Source organism: Telopea speciosissima, chromosome 11 (genome assembly GCF_018873765.1).
Source record: "Telopea speciosissima isolate NSW1024214 ecotype Mountain lineage chromosome 11, Tspe_v1, whole genome shotgun sequence".
NCBI lineage: Eukaryota > Viridiplantae > Streptophyta > Magnoliopsida > Proteales > Proteaceae > Telopea > Telopea speciosissima.
The window spans coordinates 19,301,050-19,319,787 of NC_057926.1; the positions used below are offsets into that span (position 1 = coordinate 19,301,050).

Here is an 18,738-nt window from a genome sequence, read left to right on the forward strand (position 1 = left end):
TCTGAATACCGTTTTTCTTCTCTCTCTATCTCATGTCTAGTTTTTCCAATATCTCTCTAGTAGATTTGACACCATACAAATCCAAGTCCGAAACCTGCAACTCATCCTCCCCAATTCGATTGGGGAAGATGAGTTGCAGGTTTTTTTTTTTTTTTTTTTTTCCTTTGCAAGGGTAATTTTGTCCATGCATCTTTTTTTTTTTTTGGTTTCTTCTTAAAAGGGCAATTCCGTCAGTTCAAGTCTAATTTTTAATAGTGTTAGTCATGAACTGACAGAATGGGCTTATTTGTTACCGTTTGCAAACCTCAGGGGGGTACGCAGAATTTTTCAAAACTAGGGGGTGAAAATATCCTTTCGTCAAACCTCAGGGGTGGTATGTGTAAATTTCCCTTAATTAATTTATTTTATTTATAATATGTTACGTACATTACTATAGTTATTTAGGTAGTTGTATAGTTATTTAGGGAAATTATTGGAATTATTTGTTGTACTTATGGGGTTGTACGTGAGGAGTGGGAGAAGTTTTAGGAGTTAGTAACTACTTATTGGGCTTTCCCTATTTAATAAGCTAATATGAAATGGAAAATAGAAGATTGAATCCCCTAATTTATCTCTTAGAAATGAGGTAGGCTTCCTCACCCAAGCCAGACGCCATTGCTTCGTTCGTAAAACATATTCTCTCTCTCTCTCTCTCTCTCTCTATACCCCTATTATTTATTTTTTCTTTATTTTCTCTTTCACTTATCTGAGCACGTAACATGTTCATGGCATCTTTTCTTCCTGTGGATTATCCCGAAGGATTCGGGCTGTAGGGCCGCTGGGGATTTGAATTGAAGCCCTCCCTAACCCTGGTTTATCATCTGTTGTTCTCTACTTCCTTAATTCCCCCCCATCTTTCATCCCTATGTAGAAATTGGTTTTTTTGCACTTTTATTATTACTTGTTACTTTATATGAGTTCTCAGGAATCGTTGCTTGAAGGGTAAGGGTTTTCCTGATCCTTTGTGGGTGCTTTCAAATGTTTCTATTTGGATTTCAGACTTAAACTTATCTCCCTCCTCCATTGAACCTATCAATTGCTCCCCCCGACAAATTGTCACTACAACAATTTTATCCGTGCCAAGGAGAAGTTAGATTGGGTATGTTAGAGACGGAAATTTTCGTTTGTGTAATAACAATTTTATCTGAGGTAGACTATTTTCGTCCCTATTATAGCAATTTTATTTGAGACGAAAACATTCTGTCTCTATAAAAACAATTTTATTTGGGACAGAAATAATTTTTTCCCTATAATAAACATTTTCTTTGGGGTGGAAAATTATCCATCTCTATTATAAAAATTTTCTTTGGGACAAAAAATATTCCGTCCCTAAATAATGATTTTCTTGGGGACGGATAGTTTCCATCTCTAAGATAACGTTTTCCTTTCACTTGTGATAGCATACTTGCAAATAGGGGTGTCAAACGATTGGTTCGGTCTGGTTTCAGTAAGGCTGAATCGCTTTCGGTCTCGGAATGAGTGAGACCAAAACCAAACTGTTAAGAAACTTCAATTTTCGGTCTAGTGCGATTTCTGTTTATTTCGGTTTTTCAATATCGGGTTAATCCGGTTTAGATCAGTTTAATTTTGGGTTTGAACCACGATGAAATCTTACATTCATAACTTGTAGTGAGGAAATATTCGATAAATACACTTTAATTCACCTGAAAAGGAAAATGGATTTGATGTGTTCATATTATAATCCAAGCAAAGAGGAATAAATTGTTAAGGTAAGATAACTAATATTGAAATCAATGGATAAATAGAGTTTGTAACAAAACCATTGTTACAAGTCATTTCATTATTTATCATTAATTGTAAATTGAAGATAACAAATATTGAAATCAATGAATAACTAGTAACTGAGAAGATAACTATTATTGAAATCACAAAATGAACCTACTATTATCAAATCATTCATTTACTTCCATTCATTTACGATCAATGGAAGCATTGTCACAAATGGGTTTGAGCTACACTATAAGGAAGGGACTTGATAACCATGGTAGGTGGAGATGTGGCAACTATCATCACTTGTCTGACCTCAAATAAAACACCTTATAGATTTTCCCATTTCATAATTACACATTAAATTCCTTGCTTCCCCAGTGAAACTTTTGTTTCACTGGAAGCCAATGACAGATAATGATTACATGTTGGCCAAGCAACATGTGAGATGGTTCAGTTGGAGTAAACAGTCTTTTCCATTGTCTGATTAGCATTGTTCTGTCTTTTTCTCGTTTTCCTCTTTCTGTCTACTTGTAAAATTGTTGTGGACATTGTGGTTCCCAGTAGTGGTTGTTGTAAGTTGCTGGTTTTGAACCTTTTCTACTTTCTTCCTAATAAAATCTTTGTTACTTGTCAAAAAAATAAAGCTGTGTATTTGGAGCCATCTAATAGGATACTTGTTATGTTGGGTGCATTCTACCTCAGCCTCACACATGCAGGCCGGCTTTGCTGTTGGAAGCCCCTCTTAGGGCTAAGCCTGGGATTCTGAGGTGGCTTACCGTCTATGAGGCAGAAGTTATTGTTATAGGCTGTTAATGTGAAATATTTCCTTGAATTAATGATTCCTCAATAGAGGAATATATATACAGATTACAAGATGGCAGATATACAAGGAAACAAATAAGATGAAGATATATGGAATATTGGGTTACATATGAAAGAGATTTGACGGTGAGACTTCCATTCAAAAGTAGGATCCATATCACATGTGATCATAGCTTCTAAGTTGAGAGAGAGGCCATATCGCATGTGATAGAGATTACCAAAAATACAAGATGTGGTTGTACATGGAATGTGCAACCGATGATAGAGATCATATCTTCAATACACCCCCTCAAGGTGGAGAATCGGGTAACCGAATCTTCAGCTTGTCTCGCAAGAAATCAAAACGAGCAGTAGACAGAGCTTTGGTAAATGTGTCAGCCAGTTGATCGTGAGTAGGGATGAACTGAACTTGGAGTTGTTTCTTGGCCACACGATCACAAACAAAGTGACAGTCAACCTCGACGTGCTTGGTGCGTGCATGAAACATCGGGTTGGCGGAGAGATAAGTGGCGCCAATATTATCGCACCATAGCACAGGAGGGCTAGGAAGAGGAAGCCCGAGTTCTTTGAATAGGGATTCCAACCAAATCAATTCGACAGATGCATCAGCCAAGGCCTTGTACTCGGGCTCAGTGGAGGAACATGCAACAGTGCATTGCTTTCGCAATTTCCAAGAAATTAAGTTCGGCCCGAGAAAGATTGCAAAACCACCAGTGGATTTGCGATCACTGCCATCACCCGCCCAATCCGCATCAGAGACGGTCTGTAATCGACGAGAAGGTGACCGCTCTAAGAGAAGACCATGAGAGGAAGTGCTCTTAAGGTAGAGCAAGATCCGTTTCACAACTTGCCAATGATTCTTGGTAGGTGCATGCATGTATTGGTATGCACGATTGATCGAAAAAGCCACGTCAGATAGAGTGAGGGTGACATATTGGAGCGCCCCAACCATAGACCGATATTCTGTGGGATTATCATGCAAAGCCACCCCTTGAATCTGAATCTTTGACTGTGGACATAGGCATTTTGACTGGTTTACAATCAATCATACCAGTGCACCGTAATAAATCTGATATGTAACATGACTAAGAGAGAAGAAGTCCAAGAGAATGTACTTTAGCCTCAATGCCCAAGAAAAAGTGAAGGGGCCCCAAATCTTTAATGGAGAACTCGGTGGACAACTGACGAAGGAGAACAGGAACTGCAGAGGCATCACTGTTGGTCACCAATATATCATCCACATAAATTAAAACATAACTGACATGATAACCACTATGCCAGATAAATAATGAAGTGTCTATTTTGTTAGATTTATGTGTCCATCAAACCCGGTTCGGTCCCGTTCAATCTGGTTTTGCTTTGTATTGAACCTTTATACATTTTGGATTAATATTATCACATGCGATATAAACTTTTTTAGCATTATGTGTCTGTAAGTTTTACTTAAAATGGTAGTCACGACTAGGGTTTGGGCTAGGCACCCTTATCATATGGTCGTCGCATTGGGTATGCCTAGACATGTGATGTCAGGGTACGAATGCGAGTAATCACATGATCGATGTGTGTATTGACGAAGAATCTACTTTGTCGATTCCCTCATGTATTACTGCCAGATGTAGGAAGGGATAGACATGTGTCACTGAGGCCTTGTACATTAGGGGACCCTGTCACTGCAAAGTATGACCGCATTCTTTGGTTCATCAATGAATGAGGCTCAAGTGAGTCAAAGCCAGTGTTCTGGGAATGCGCAAACACTTTGTGAGTGAAGGAGTTACTCAACATGGTCACCACTGCCCGATTGGGGAACACCGAGATTGAAGTTATCTGTGTATGGTCGGATCGGAATCTGGATCCAGTGCCGTTTTGGAAATGGTTTTTTGCAAAACCTATTTTACATAAAATAATAGATTATATGTAGTTATTTGAATAAAGTGTTTTATCGAGTTTTGCGGGACCCGATCAGATACACAGACACTCTTATATGGACATGTACTATGGATGGGGTTTGGCAGTACAAGGTTACATGCCCTAGATTCCATAATGATGGTGTTGATTAGTGGGGGGGGGTTGTACATGATAATTTATTATCATGTAGGGAGTTATTTAGAATTTGCTAAAATAATTGGTTCTTTATTTAATTAATAGATATGGTGCTAATTGTAAGTATCCATAAATTAAAATAATTAATTAATTATAACATTCCCTATTAGATTCTGCTTCTTCACCGATTAGAAGCACTTTGAGTTTAAACAGGACAACCAAACAAAGAGAGAGAGAGAGTCTGACTCTCACTGGGATTTTATTTTTCCCATCTAAGGTTTTAGAAACCCTAGTGTTATATAAACACAAAAAACGCAGAGGGGGGCACCAATGCTCCACATTTTTGGCTGCCCCCCCCCTCTTTGATGGTTTTTGGCTTCCCCTCTCTCTCTTGTGATCTCTTCTTCTCCTTCTTCTTGCTCTCTACTTTGTTTGAGAGTTAGGGTTATGGAAACCCAGATCTATGCTTGAAGGACTGAAAAGCATCTAGGATTGGCTTGAAGAACCTTGGCTGCACCATTGGAGGTTCAGATTTGTTTGCTTGGAGTGCTCATCGGAGGAAGAACCATTGTCTATTGGAGGAGCAACACTTGAGGCTCATCAGGTTAGCAATTTTATGTTAATTCCTGCTGATTTATTATATTGATTATTCATGAGATGTGAAAGTAACCCGAATCGATTATTTTCCGCTGCGCATTCGGGTATGAGGTGGATCCCCTATCCATGAGATGGAATAGGGATGATTATTCTCTATGACATGGATCCCAATAATTTTATAGGACATCAAAGAGATGGACTGGGCATTGGTTTGTCATACCAAACCCCAGTAGGGTTCCAGTAGGGCACCATGGGCGACCATGGATAACCCTAAAATTGAAAATAGGATGCCCAAGCCATGTTAGGGTACCCCTAGGGCAACCCTAGGGTTCCCTAGGGACAACCCTGGAGTTCCCTAAAATAGGGAACTCGATAATATAATTTCATTAGTTTACCAAGGTGAACCACCATGGTCCCATGGACCGTAGGATCGGCCTACATGTTTTGGATCCAATAAAACCAAGTTGAATAAGAAATGTCAAGAGATGATGAAACCATGCCGAGGGGCTTGCTTAAGACCATAGAGAGAACGATGAAGTCTGTATACATGAGATGGATGATTAGAATCAACAAAACCCTGTGGTTGGGTCATATATACCTCTTCTCGTAATAGGCCATGGAGAAAAGCATTATGGACATCCAGTTGCCGAACCGGCCAGCCCTGGGAAACTGCAATGGATAGTACACAGCGGATGGTAGTGGGTTTGACCACGAGACTAAAAGTCTCACTGTAATCAATCCCAAACTATTGGTGGAAGCCTTTGGCTACAAATCGAGCCTTGTAATGCTCAAGGGACCCGCCAGCATTGTGCTTGATGGGATAGACCCATTTGCAACCGACGAGATTTATATCAGGGGTCCTGGGAATGAGAGACCAGGTGCCATTATGAACCAAAGCATTGAACTCTTCAGCCATTGCAGCTCGCCACTCAAGTACCTTGGATGCTTGCGTAAAGGGCTCTACAGGAATAATGTCAGTAGTATGGGCTTGGGGTTTTGTATGGTGGTGAAGTTGCATAGGGGGAGCAGATGGATTGGCCGATTGTGATGGGGGAGGTGCAGTAGGTGGGTAAAAATCACTAAGGGGTGGGGTAAGCAGGGGAGGAGAAGGAGAGACAATGTTTGTAGGGGTTGGGTAGGTAGGCTGGGTAGCGGATTCGGGAGGGGCCAGTGGTAATGGTGAGAGTTGGTTTGGAGCAGCAGGTGGTGAAGATTGGACTGGTGAGACGGGAGGGAAGGTTGGTAAGGGCGTTGGAGGGGTGGTAGGGGGATGAGGAACTTGTAAAGGGACCGAAGCCCAAGGAGACAAGGGGGGAGGGAAGGAGTGGGGGTCCTACGATGGAAGCAGCAAAAGGAAATTTTCCTCATCGATGCGAACATGCTGAGAAATGACAAAATGATTGGTATGCAAATTGAGACATCGGTATCCCATATGAGAAGCACTATAGCCCAAGAAAACACATGGGGAGGAACGATAATCCATTTTATTTCTATTGTATGGACGGAGGTAGGGAAAACATAAGCAACCAAAGACTTTAAGAAATTTATAATCAGGGCGGCTGTGGAAAACAAGTTGAAACAGGGAGACCCCGAGGGAGACAGAAGAAGGCATTCTATTGATTAAATAAATGGTAGTTTCAAAAGCAAAGTGCCAAAAGTGCCTAGGAATAGACCCATGAGCAAGAAGGGACAGGCCAGTCTCAACAATACGGCGATGATGCCATTCAACCGTCCCTTGTTGTTCATGGGTGTGAGGGGCAGATAAACGATGACTAATGCCAATTTTGTGAAAAAAGTCAGGGAGGGTGCAAAATTCACCACCCCAATCAGTTTGTACACATTTAATTTTCCTACCAAATTGTCGTTCAACAAGAGATAGAAAAATAGAGAAAACAGAAAATACTTCAGATTTGTGCACAAGGGGGTAAAACCAAATAAATTTAGTATTATTGTCCACAAAGATTGCATAATACCGATGACCATCCAAAGACGGGGTAGGAGAAGGGCCCCAAACATCACTAAAAATAAGGTCCAATGGAAAAATACTTTTACTAAAATTCTCATGCAAAGTTAACCGACTGGATTTGCCTAACTGGCAAGCAGAACACACATTACTAATACGGGAAGAAGAAGTAGGTAAATCATTGACATTTATTATATGCCTAAGAAGACGCTCATGGGGGTGCCCCAATCGACGATGCCAAAGATTCAAGGAAGTGCGAACAACAACATTAGCAGAAGGGGAGTGGGGGGCTAGAATTCATAGAGGCCCCCTTTACTCGTTCCAGATAGCAGAGTTGACTTGGTGACCTGATCCTTCACAAGAAAGTGAGATGGGTGAAATTCAAAAAATACATGATTATCACGAGCAAATTGCTGAACAGAAGGAAGTTGTTTGTTAATGGTGGGACCATTAAGAACATTATTTAAATGAAAAATTATAGAAGAATAAGAAGGAAGAGAGGTGGAACCAAGATGTGTAATGGGTAAGCCCTTACCATTGCCACCCTGCAATTGATCTGTACCAGTGTACCCATCATATTGGGATAAAGCTTGAAGGTCTAGGGTAACATGGTGAGAAGCACCAGTGTCAGGATACCAGGGTAGGGGTTAGGCATGGTGAGGGGTGGGAAGCAATGGAGGTTGAGGGTTAAACTAAGAATGGACAGCAGTGGGGTAGGTATAGTGGGCCAAAGGGGGATGGGAGTTGTTGTACTATGGAGGCGACTGTTGGTAACCCTATTTCAGGCGAAGAAAGCATCTTTCAATGGAGTGGTTCGTTCGGCCACAATACGTACAGTAGAACCGGCCAGAAGACTGCCCAGGAGGACCACTAGAGAAGGTACCATGCCCCCGACCACCACGAACCCTACCACAAAAACATCTGCCACCACGGTTCGGTTGAGGAGAACCGGAGGCAGAGGATGTGGTGGAGCGTTGCACAGAGTTGGCATTAGGGGAGGTCTTAGTTGCAGAAGACTCTGAAAGTGATAGTTTCTTGAGTGAGGAGCCATAAAGGAATTCATGGTTTAGTAACATGGCGTGAAGATCGTCATAAGGTATAGCATCAATCCGAGTCAAGAGGGAATCAACCATGGAGCAAAAATCAGGTTTGAGGGCACAAAAAACATGGAGATTGAATGCACTGGGGCGCAAGGGGTGATCGGCAGCATTGAGTTCACTAGAGATGGACTTGGCGCGTTGGAGGAATTGAGAGACAGTTTCCTCTGGTTTCTGAGTCAGGTCTTGCATAGCCGTGATGAGAGCCATCAGACGACTCTCAGAGGGAGAAGAGAACGCAGTGCACAAAGATTGCCAGATGTACAGACTCTTGGACTTCCCAATAACAAGGGGAAAAACTTCTTCAGTAAGGGAGAAGATGAGGAGGCTCTGGATCAGAGAGTCCTAGCGACGCCAGGTAGCAGCAGCAGTAGAGTCGGTTGGACAAAGTAGAGTACCATCAAGATAACTGAAGAGGTCCTGGCCGGTCAAAAAGGGCTCAATCTGTGTCTTCCAAAACAGAAATTTGTGGAGGTGAGCTTGATAGAGATGTAGTGGTGAGCATGGTGGAGTGAAGGAGACATACCAATTGGAGGAGTGTCCTGACCAAGGGAAGAGATGGCCATTGAGCTGGAGTTGTCCGGCATGGTGAAGAATGAAAAGAAAATTTTAGAGGAATGAAACTCATTAGAGTGCTAGGGCTCTGTATACCATGTTAATGTGAAATATTTCCTTGAATTAATGATTCCTCAATAGAGGAATATATATACAGATTACAAGATGGCAGATATACAAGGAAACAAATAAGATGGAAGATACATGGAATATTGGGTTACATATGAAAGAGATTTGACGATGAGACTTCCATTCAAAGGTAGGATCCATATCACATGTGATCATAGCTTCCAAGTTGAGAGAGAGGCCATATTGCATGTGATAGAGATTACCAAAAATACAAGATGTGGTTGTACATGGAATGTGCAACCGATGATAGAGATCATATCTTCAATATAGGCTGTCTTGGGAAGCCCCCAACAGTCAGGGTTGAGTGAAGAGGGTGTATACACTTCTGCTGTCCTTGAATCCCACTTGTTCTGTGGTTAGATCCATGTGAATTCTTTTTAAGTATGGCTGAGATCAATCATTGGTAATAGGTCTTAGTTTTTGGTGAAGTATAGAAGTGGAGGTTTGGTCTTTTTGGGGAAGGGATTGGGAGATGGCTTAGAGGAAAAGGGAGTCAATCCATTTTTAATCAAAATTCATTTTACATTGTAACTTCGACCAAATAAAATTTTCATTCCAGGAACTTTTTTGCATAGTATTCATTTTAGATAATGAATGAAAGTGAAGAATGGGGAATGGAAATCTATAACAAACACTTCCTTAGTCCTTCTTAGGTGGATAGCTAGATAGTGGTTGCTGTCTTTTTCTATTGATTTTTTGGTTGTCATAACAGATAGAAGTGGGAGATGTGATATGCGAGATAGAGGCAGACAAAGCCTATAAACATGGTTCCAGATGTGCCGATAAAATTGCCATTTCCGTCTCTATAATATAATACTCCCTCCATCCTACAATCACTGTCCCTTTGAAAAACCTGAAGTTTTCAGATAATTGCTTATTGTAAGATCAATTATTTAATTCTAGTGGTTTGTGTGTGTGAGCACAAGTCCTTATTTGTATTTCTTTTTGGATTGTCTGTTTTCATTTCTTTGATTATATGAATGTCTTTCAGAATGATTATAAATGTATATTCAGAACTTTGTAATTTATCTCTATCACTCACTCACTTCTTATTACTTAATATGACTTACAAAAACTGATGTCAGACAAACTCAAGGAGAAACCTGAGGAAGCACAAAGGGATAAGTTAGTGCATGAGGAGATCTTCACCAATGAAATGGGAGATGATATACATGGTCGAGTGCGCTTACCTGGAGTTGGAGTACGTCCAGAACGGACATCAAATAGAAACATTGCTGCCTTTATGGAGGAAAATGATGAGTTGCGGAGTGAGGTGAGAGATTTGAGAGAGAGGCTTGCAGAACAAAGTGAAGAAATCTCTTTGATGTGGTCCGAATTTAATATGTTAATGTAACTTGTGAGAGGAAACAATTCAGCAAGCATGCAGTCCACAGAGGTTTGTATTTTCATACTGATTCTCTACATCTTATAAAATCTTTAATACAATCAATTTATAAATAAAAGTTTGATAGAATTTTTCTTTTTTAGGCTTCAAATCATAGAGATCGTCTATCACAGATGTAATCATGTGATCTTGTTGATCCAAAGCTTAAGGTGTGTGTGCATTTTATTTGTTTATTTAATTATTATTACTTAAGTTCCAAATATTTGTGTGTTTATCCCATATAAATTGTTTAGGCTCATGTTGCTACTGAATGTCAAGGAAAGAATCTAGTTTATTTTGTAGAAGGAAACAAACCAGTTTGTTTTGGTTGAATGAAAGAAACAAATTTTTTTGGTAGAATGAAAGAAGCTAGTAGGGGGAGAAGAACATTGTATGATTGGACAAAATGCTACAATTTTTTGATGATGTAAATATAAAAATTGGATAGAATCATCTTTTGTTCACAATAGTTTATGATAATTTTAAATTTATGTACTTTTATTTAATTTTATTTCTATTTATCTTTCTTAAATATGTAGATATTAATGTACAATGCATATAAAAGTGCGTTTTAGCGAGGAATATTATTGTCCCTCCTATAAGGTAAATAGGTCTTGTAATTGTAATAAACATAGGGACGGTAAGTAATTGTCCTAATCATGGAACGACGAAAAATATCTGTCCCTAAGATATATTTTAGAAACGAAAAATACCTGTCCCAAAAATTATTTTGCATAGTATAGTTGTCCCTAAATATAATCTTAGAGGCAATGAGAATTGTCTCAAAACATAATATAATAGAGACAGAAAACTTCCGTCCCTAAAAAATCCAGTAATAGCGACGGTAATAATTGCCGAATTGCCGCTAAAATATATATTTTGAGACAGCAAAACTGTCCTGACCTACTGGTGTAGTGACGGAAATTTTCGTCCCTAAACCTATTAAGCCACAGAAACTAACCGTCCCAATAGAAAAATATTTTAAGAGACAGAGTACTCCCGTCTCTAAAACCAATATATTGGGGACAAAAATAATCCGTCTCAATTGAGTTTTATTTAGAGACGGATTAATTAGTGTCCCTAATAAGTTTATTTAGAGACGGATACTTATGTCCGTCGCTAGCTTATGGGACGCTTATTGTAGCGACAACTTAGGGATGGTAATTTCAACCGTCCCAAGATGGTTTTGGCGACGGAAATTATGTTTTTGACAGTTTTTTCCCGTTGCTAAAAAGCCTGTTTGTTGTAGTTTATCCATCTATCCAGCACATCAATTTGCCCACTTTGAACTATCCTATTTTAATTTGTGCATGAATATCTAGTTACCTCTTGAACGCTTCAGGATGGGCATGTAGTGTTTTGCTTCAAGGAAAATTAGTTTTGACAAGTATGGGATTCACAACAACAAGCCATAAGTTTGATACAAAAATCAAATGCATGATTAATGGAGTTCGTCAAGTATCTAGAATGGGATGGAGAATCAAGGAAATTTGGACTAATCAAAATCTGGCTTACCGGTTTTCAGAATGTAATATTTTGTTCCTTCTTTTGGGAGGGTTTTTCTTTGTTCGTGTGTGAGAGTGTGCTGCTCTTTGGGTTGGGGTAAGGTGGGTTTTTCTTCTACATATTTTTAATTAATTAAATCGTAGGGGCCAGCCCGGTCCCAGAGAATATTCGGGTTAAATAAAAGAGGCCTTTCATAGAGCAGCTTCTTGAATGAAAGAAGGATCCTTAGCCTTGGCTTCAGTTCTTCAATTTTTTTAAACTATCATCAATGTCAAACAATATATCTTTCTGTTTTTCATAGTTTGATGTTATTTTTGTTTATCATAAGGGCTTGGATTTCCATGCCCTGGAAGGGTGTATCAAAAAACTCTTTATATTTTTGTTAATAGATTTTAGTGAAAGAGAATGCGACCTGGTCGTGCGGAGCACGCCGCCCCTGAGCCCTGACACAAGGGCGCACGAAATGATCATCGCACCCCCTGGAATCCTAGAGATGACTAAGGGTGCAGTGGTCATTTCGTGCGCCCCTATGTTAGGGCGCTGTGTCTAGTGCAATCGGGTGGCGTTCTTTCTCCCTAGATTTTATTTGTTTCTTAAAAGAAAATGTCTTTGATGTGTTCAACTCACTTTTTTTTCTGTTTTTTTATTGATAAGATGTCCATGTTCATCCTTCACCCTACACTTATGACCCACCCGTCTAATTAATAAAAAAAGTCATTTAAAGGAGATTGGATCATCTCCTTGGCCCCGGAGACTAGGTACTCTATTGCAATGTTATAAAATTGACATATGGAAGAGGTAAGATAGGCAACCTCCTCCTCGGATTGGGCTCCTCTCCCGCGCAGCACAATGTGCAGCGCACATCATGCAGTTGGGGAGGCCTTGATCCACACACCAACATGTTGGGGGTGTGTGTTGGCGTGTGGATCGGAGCTCCCCAACCACACGATGTGCGCTGCACGCCATGGGGTAGGGGTGCAAGTTTGGCCCTGTGGGCCCAAACCCACCTTCGCTTGCCTTGAGCCCGAACAAGTTCCGGGCTGATATTTGGCCCTGAGGACGGGTCAGGGCTGGAAATTTATGGCCCTGAGTCAGGGTCAGGGTTGAGGCCTTGAGCTAAGCCTGCCCGGCCCGACCCTGTTTTAAGTTATACTATAAGATATATATTAATATAAAATATATATTAGAAACTTTAAACATCACCCACATTTTGTTATATAATATATTACACACGAAGATAATAATTAATATTATACATTTTATTATAGTGTTATTTCACATAAAATTGATAATTTTCTCCTCCGTCCATTCCAGCCCATGCATTAGTTGGATTTTGGGTTAAGAAAGAAAGTGAGGAGGAAGAAGAAGAGGTAGAAGGATGAAGGAGACAAGAGAGAAGAAGGAGAACAATATTTCGGTAGAATGTGTTATGTTGGAGAGAGGCTTCCACACATCTATATTATTTTAATGATATTAAGAAAAAATATTACATCCACCTCCCTAGGGAGGTAGTAGGTAAAAAGGATAAGAAAGAGAAAATACATAATAAGACAACTAGAAATAAGTCTAGTTCCTATACTACCATTAGTACATAACTTTTAGCACTCCCCCTCAAGCTGGAGAATAAATGTCGTGCATTCCCAGCTTGCATAAGAGAGTACTAAACTAAAGGGAGGTAAGCCCTTTGGTGAGGATGTCTTCCAGTTGATCACTAGTCTTCATGAAAGGGGTACAAATGCAGTCGGATTCAATCTTCTCCTTGATAAAGTGTCGATCCACTTAAATATACTTTGTTCTGTCATGTTGCACTGGATTGTGAGCAATACTGATGGCTGCCTTGTTATCACAGTAGAGTCTCATAGGCCCTTCAGTGTCAATCCCCAATTCTTGAACTAGTCTCTTGAGCCAAATGAGTTCACACACTCCATGAGCTATAGCTCTAAATTCAGCCTTTGCACTGGATCTGGCTACAACATGATTTTTTTTGCTTCTCCATGTAACTCCCACAAAGGTACAATAGCTTGAGGTAGATCTCTTGTCTGTAATGGATCCAGCCCAATCGACATCAATGAAACCTTCCACTCTCAAGTGATTGTGTCTTGCATACAATAGTCCTTTCCCTGGAGAACACTTCAAATATCTGAGAATGAGATACATAGCATCCAAGTGGCCACTCTTGGGGGCATGCATGAATTGGCTCACCACTCCCACGGCATAAGAGATATTTGGGCGAGTCATAGAGAGGTAGATAAGCTTCCCCACTAGCCTTTGGTACTTTCCTGCATCAATAAGAGAAGGATCACAATCTTCTCCTAATTTGTGATTCTGTTCAATAGGAGAACTTGCTGGTTTCCAGCCTAACATCCCTGTTTCTGTTGGTATATCAAGAACAAACTTTCGTTGACATATGTTGATTCCTCTCTTGGTCCTTGATACTTCAATTCCTAAGAAGTACTTCGAGGGACCCAGGTCTTTGATTTCAAACTATTGAGCCAAGTAGATTTTCAATTTATCTATCTCAGTAGTATCATCCCCCGTGACCACAATATCATCAACATAGACAATGAGGGCTGTGATGGTACCATTGCCCGACTTGGTAAAGAGAGTGTGATCAGCTTGGCTCAGGGAATATCTATTCTTTAGAATGGCATGCCGGAAGTGGTCAAACCATGCCTTTGGTGACTATTTAAGGCCATATAATGCCTTTTTAAGAAGGCACACTTTCCCTTCAGCTGAAGGTATTTTGAAGCTTGGTGGGGTTTGCATGTACACTTCCTCTTCCAAATCACCATGAAGAAAGGCATTGTTCACACCTAACTGATATAATGCCAAATCTTTATTGGCAGCCAATGATAAAAGAACTCATATATAGTTGTGCTTAGCCACAGAAGTAAATGTCTTCTGATAGTCAATTCCATAGACTTGACTATACCCCTTGGCCACCAACATTACTTTATATCTCTCAACAGTACCATCAGATTTATACTTGATTGTGTAGACCCATTTGAATCCAACTGGGACACGTCCCCTGGAAAAGTCCACCAATTGCCAAGTACCATTCTTCTCAAGTGCCATCATCTCCTCTGTCATAGCTTGTCTCCACTTTGGGTCAGACATAACATCTGTAACATTCTTGGGAATAGAAGTAGTAGAGAGAGCAGCAATAAAGGCAAGACCTGTAGGAGAAAGAGCATAATAGGACACAAACTGGGCTATAGGATTAGTACAAGCTCTTTTCCCTTTTCTAACAACAATGGGAAGGTCTAAATCAGATGGAGTAGAAAGGATGTCACCTGATGGTGGAGAATGAATCTCAGGATGTGGATCCAAAAAGGATTCTTGGTAGGTCTTCTTACTACTCTTCAAGCTTTCACCTCTTTTGTACCCAATGTGGTAATCCTTCTCCTTACCCTTCTCATTACCAGAATCACTTTCAACAACCAATTCTGTTTCACCACCTGATTGATCATCAGGTTCAACCACATCCACAGTCCTGTGTTTTCCAATATCAAGCATAGAAGGAGAGATAGGTAGAGGTGAATGAAAGAAATGAAGAAAATGAAGGAAATCCTCAGCAGCCTGTTCACTTCCACCATAATTCTCCCCCTGAAGAGGATGCTGAGAAGGAACAAAGAAAAGGACAGATTCAAGGAAGGTGACACCTTTGGAGACAATGCACCTTCGAGAAGAGGGATGATAGCACTTGTAACCCTTGGTAGTAGAAAAGTACCCAAGAAAGAGAAACTTGAGAGCTTTGGGATCAAGTTTAGTGCGAGTGGATTTGTTAACATGTACATAAAAAACACAGCTAAAGACTATAGGAGGAAGAGAGAAAGTAGAAGCCTGCGGAGATAAGATGTCTAAGGGAGATTTGAAATCAAAAAATTTGGTAGGCATGTGATTGATGAGAAAGGAAGTAGTGAGAAGAGCTACAGACCAGAAGGTCTTGGGAACATGCATGCCAAACAAGAGACTACGAGTGACCTACAAGAAATGGCAATTTTTCCTCTTAGCAACCCCATTTTGTTGGGGTGTATCAAAACACGCTAGCTGATGGATAATGCCATGATTAGTAAAGAAGGTTTGGAGACCACCAAACATGTATTCCCCCCCCCCCCTTTATCAGACCTAACAACTTTGATTCGAGTATCAAACTAAGTAAGAATCATTTGATAAAAATTCTTAAATGCATCACAAACATCACTTTTATGTTTCATAAGAACAGTCCAAGTAGCTCGAGAAAAATCATCAGTGAAGGAAAAAAGTAACGATATCCAAATAAAGAAGTAGTAGGGGAAGGTCCCCACATCAGTATGCATAATATGGAAAGGAGCAGATGTTCTATTACCATCATATGGATAAGAAGAACGACAGTGTTTAGCAAACATGAATGGCTCACAGTGAAAAACATGAGAAGAAGCAATAGAAGAAAATAAGTGAGGTTATTGTTTCCTCATTATAACAAAAGATGAATGGCTAAGACAACGATGCATAACATAATAGACTCCACAGAACTACTATCATTACGTCCACACACATAAGACTGAGCTGTGGGCAAAAAAGGCTAAAAAAGATAAAGGTCTTGCTCCTTACATCCACTACCAATAATCCTCTTCGTCACCAAATCCTGAAAAAGATAATGAGAAGGAAAAAAAGTGACACAACAGTTTAAGGATTTTTTTCAAATGACTCACAGAGAGAAGATTAAGGGTAAGGCTAAGGACATGAAGAATAGATGTAAGAGAAATAGATGATGTAACAGGGATACTGCCCTTACCAGAGATGGAGGAAAGGGAGCCATCGGCTACCCTAACCTTATACTTACCAAAGCAAATGGTATAGGAATTATAATAATGTGATGTCCCCGTCATGTGGTCAGTGGCACCAGATTCAATGACCCAAGACTGAGCTCCAGTAGAAGCTGAGGTGGAGACCTACAAAGCTGATGATATAGAGGAGCTAGCCACTATGGGTGTAGGAGATGTGCTCAGCTGTGACATGATCCTACGAAACACTACATCGGCCAAAGTAGAGTCATCCTGTGTAGCATCTGCCTCAGTCATAACAGAGTGTGCACCTCGAGCTCCCCCTCTACGGCCACCAAGAACACCACTTCGTATACCAAGAGGACGACCACGAAGAGTCCAACACTTATCCTTGGTGTGCCCAGATCTCCCACAATGATCACATTTAAACCTGTTTCTGCCATCTCCACTAGCACCACCTGTCTCTACTGCTCTGTCTTCCCCATGGTTAGGCCCTTAGCCTCTACCACCACCACGGATGTCCTAGAAAGAGGAAGAATTGAGAGCTGATCTCTCAAGAGATGATGCTGGAGCCGGTGCCATAGTAACCCGCCAAGTCTCCTCACTCTGTAAATAGCTACAAACCTCATCAAGAGATGGAAGAGGGGACTCTGGCCTAAAATCTGGAGCCTGATTGGCTCATAATCAGGGTTCAGGCCACCAAGTAAAGACAGGACACGCTCATTTCCAAGAGTACGATACACCTTTGCTTTATCCTCTAGATTGGTCAACTAGAGGTCCTTGTAGTGATCATACTCCTCCAAGGGACTAATATAGGCACTGTAGCACTCAGAAATGGTCATGTCGCCATGCCTCATTGAATTAATCTTTTGGTGGAGCTGATAGACCTTAGCAGAGTCACCTATCTTGTCAAATGTCTGGGAGACACTGTCCCAAATAGCCTTGGCAGTTTCTTTCCTCATAAACCTTCTCCAAATCTCTGGCTTCATGGAGAAGATTAACCATGTTATTACTGTAGAGTTTTCAGTCTCCCATTTCTCATAGGTAGGAGAGCCAACCTCTGGGGCATTAATAGCACCTATAATATATCCATGCTTCCCTTTACTCCTGAGGGATAGCTTCACAGAATGTGACCAGTCCAAGTAATTAGTGTTATCAAGCTTCACAATGGAAATCTGTGGATGTGAGCTCTCATAAACAAACTAAGGGACTGTTGGAGTGGGTTGTGAAGTAGTCAAATCAAGCCCAGAAGTCTCTGAATCAACCATCTTGTAGGGAAAAAGGCACTTGACCATAAATTAGGATACCAATCAAAGTGGGGAGTACACACACAACCCAAAAAGAACCCAACACAAGGAAAAGCACAGAAACAATTTTGATCACACTTCTCTAATACTCTCCAAAGAGTAACATTCACTTTAAACAAGTTTAATAGCTTCACAAAAACTGTGCATAAGCATTACTCAACAAAGGAGGCAAGATATTGCAATCCAAATGCAAGAAAAGCAGAAGTCAGACATTCTCAGCTTTACCTGGACAGAAAACAAAGTTTCACGAAGAAGATTTGTGCTCATACAGGGCCTTGAAGTAGCAAGGAGGAGCACATGGGCCTTAACCAGCACCCTTGGGCGATTCTAATGCACCATTCCAAACCTCAAACCCATGCCGAGAGAGAGATACCAAGATTGCAAGCTGAAGCTAGTGGTAACTCTAGCAGTGGTTAGAAATGTTTCAAATTATCAAGAGAGCTTCAACCAAGCTCAAACAGTAGATGCAAACATATGAATAAGTTGTATCAAACTATTTCATACTCCTTTCAATAAAGTTTTTTACATATGGAGCTTCTCCTTGAAATCCATTGTGCCCTAGATTTCAAAGAGAATAAAAGAATAGGGACAAGAAGTGAATGCGACTCTCAAGACCTATGCTCTGATACCAAGTTGGATTTTAGGTTAAGAAAGTAAGTAAGAGAGGAGAAAGAAGTTGGAGGAGGAAGAAGGAGACAAGAGAGAAGAAGGAGAACAATATTTCGTTAGAATGTTGGAGAGAGCCCTCCACACATCTATATTACTTCAATAATATTAAGGAAAAATATTACATCCAGTAATA

General features: G+C 40.4%; 1 protein-coding gene across 1 annotated transcript; it reads right to left on the reverse strand.

Annotated features, from left to right (window-relative positions):
• Positions 1-1,699: 1,699 nt before the first annotated feature.
• Positions 1,700-8,325, reverse strand: LOC122644851 (uncharacterized mitochondrial protein AtMg00810-like). Its single transcript, XM_043838225.1, has 4 exons — positions 8,036-8,325; positions 3,708-3,849; positions 2,904-3,601; positions 1,700-1,703 (listed from the first exon to the last, which is right to left on the reverse strand). The coding sequence occupies exons 1-4, from the start codon at positions 8,323-8,325 to the stop codon at positions 1,700-1,702; spliced, it is 1,134 nt and encodes a 377-aa protein (XP_043694160.1).
• Positions 8,326-18,738: the final 10,413 nt, after the last annotated feature.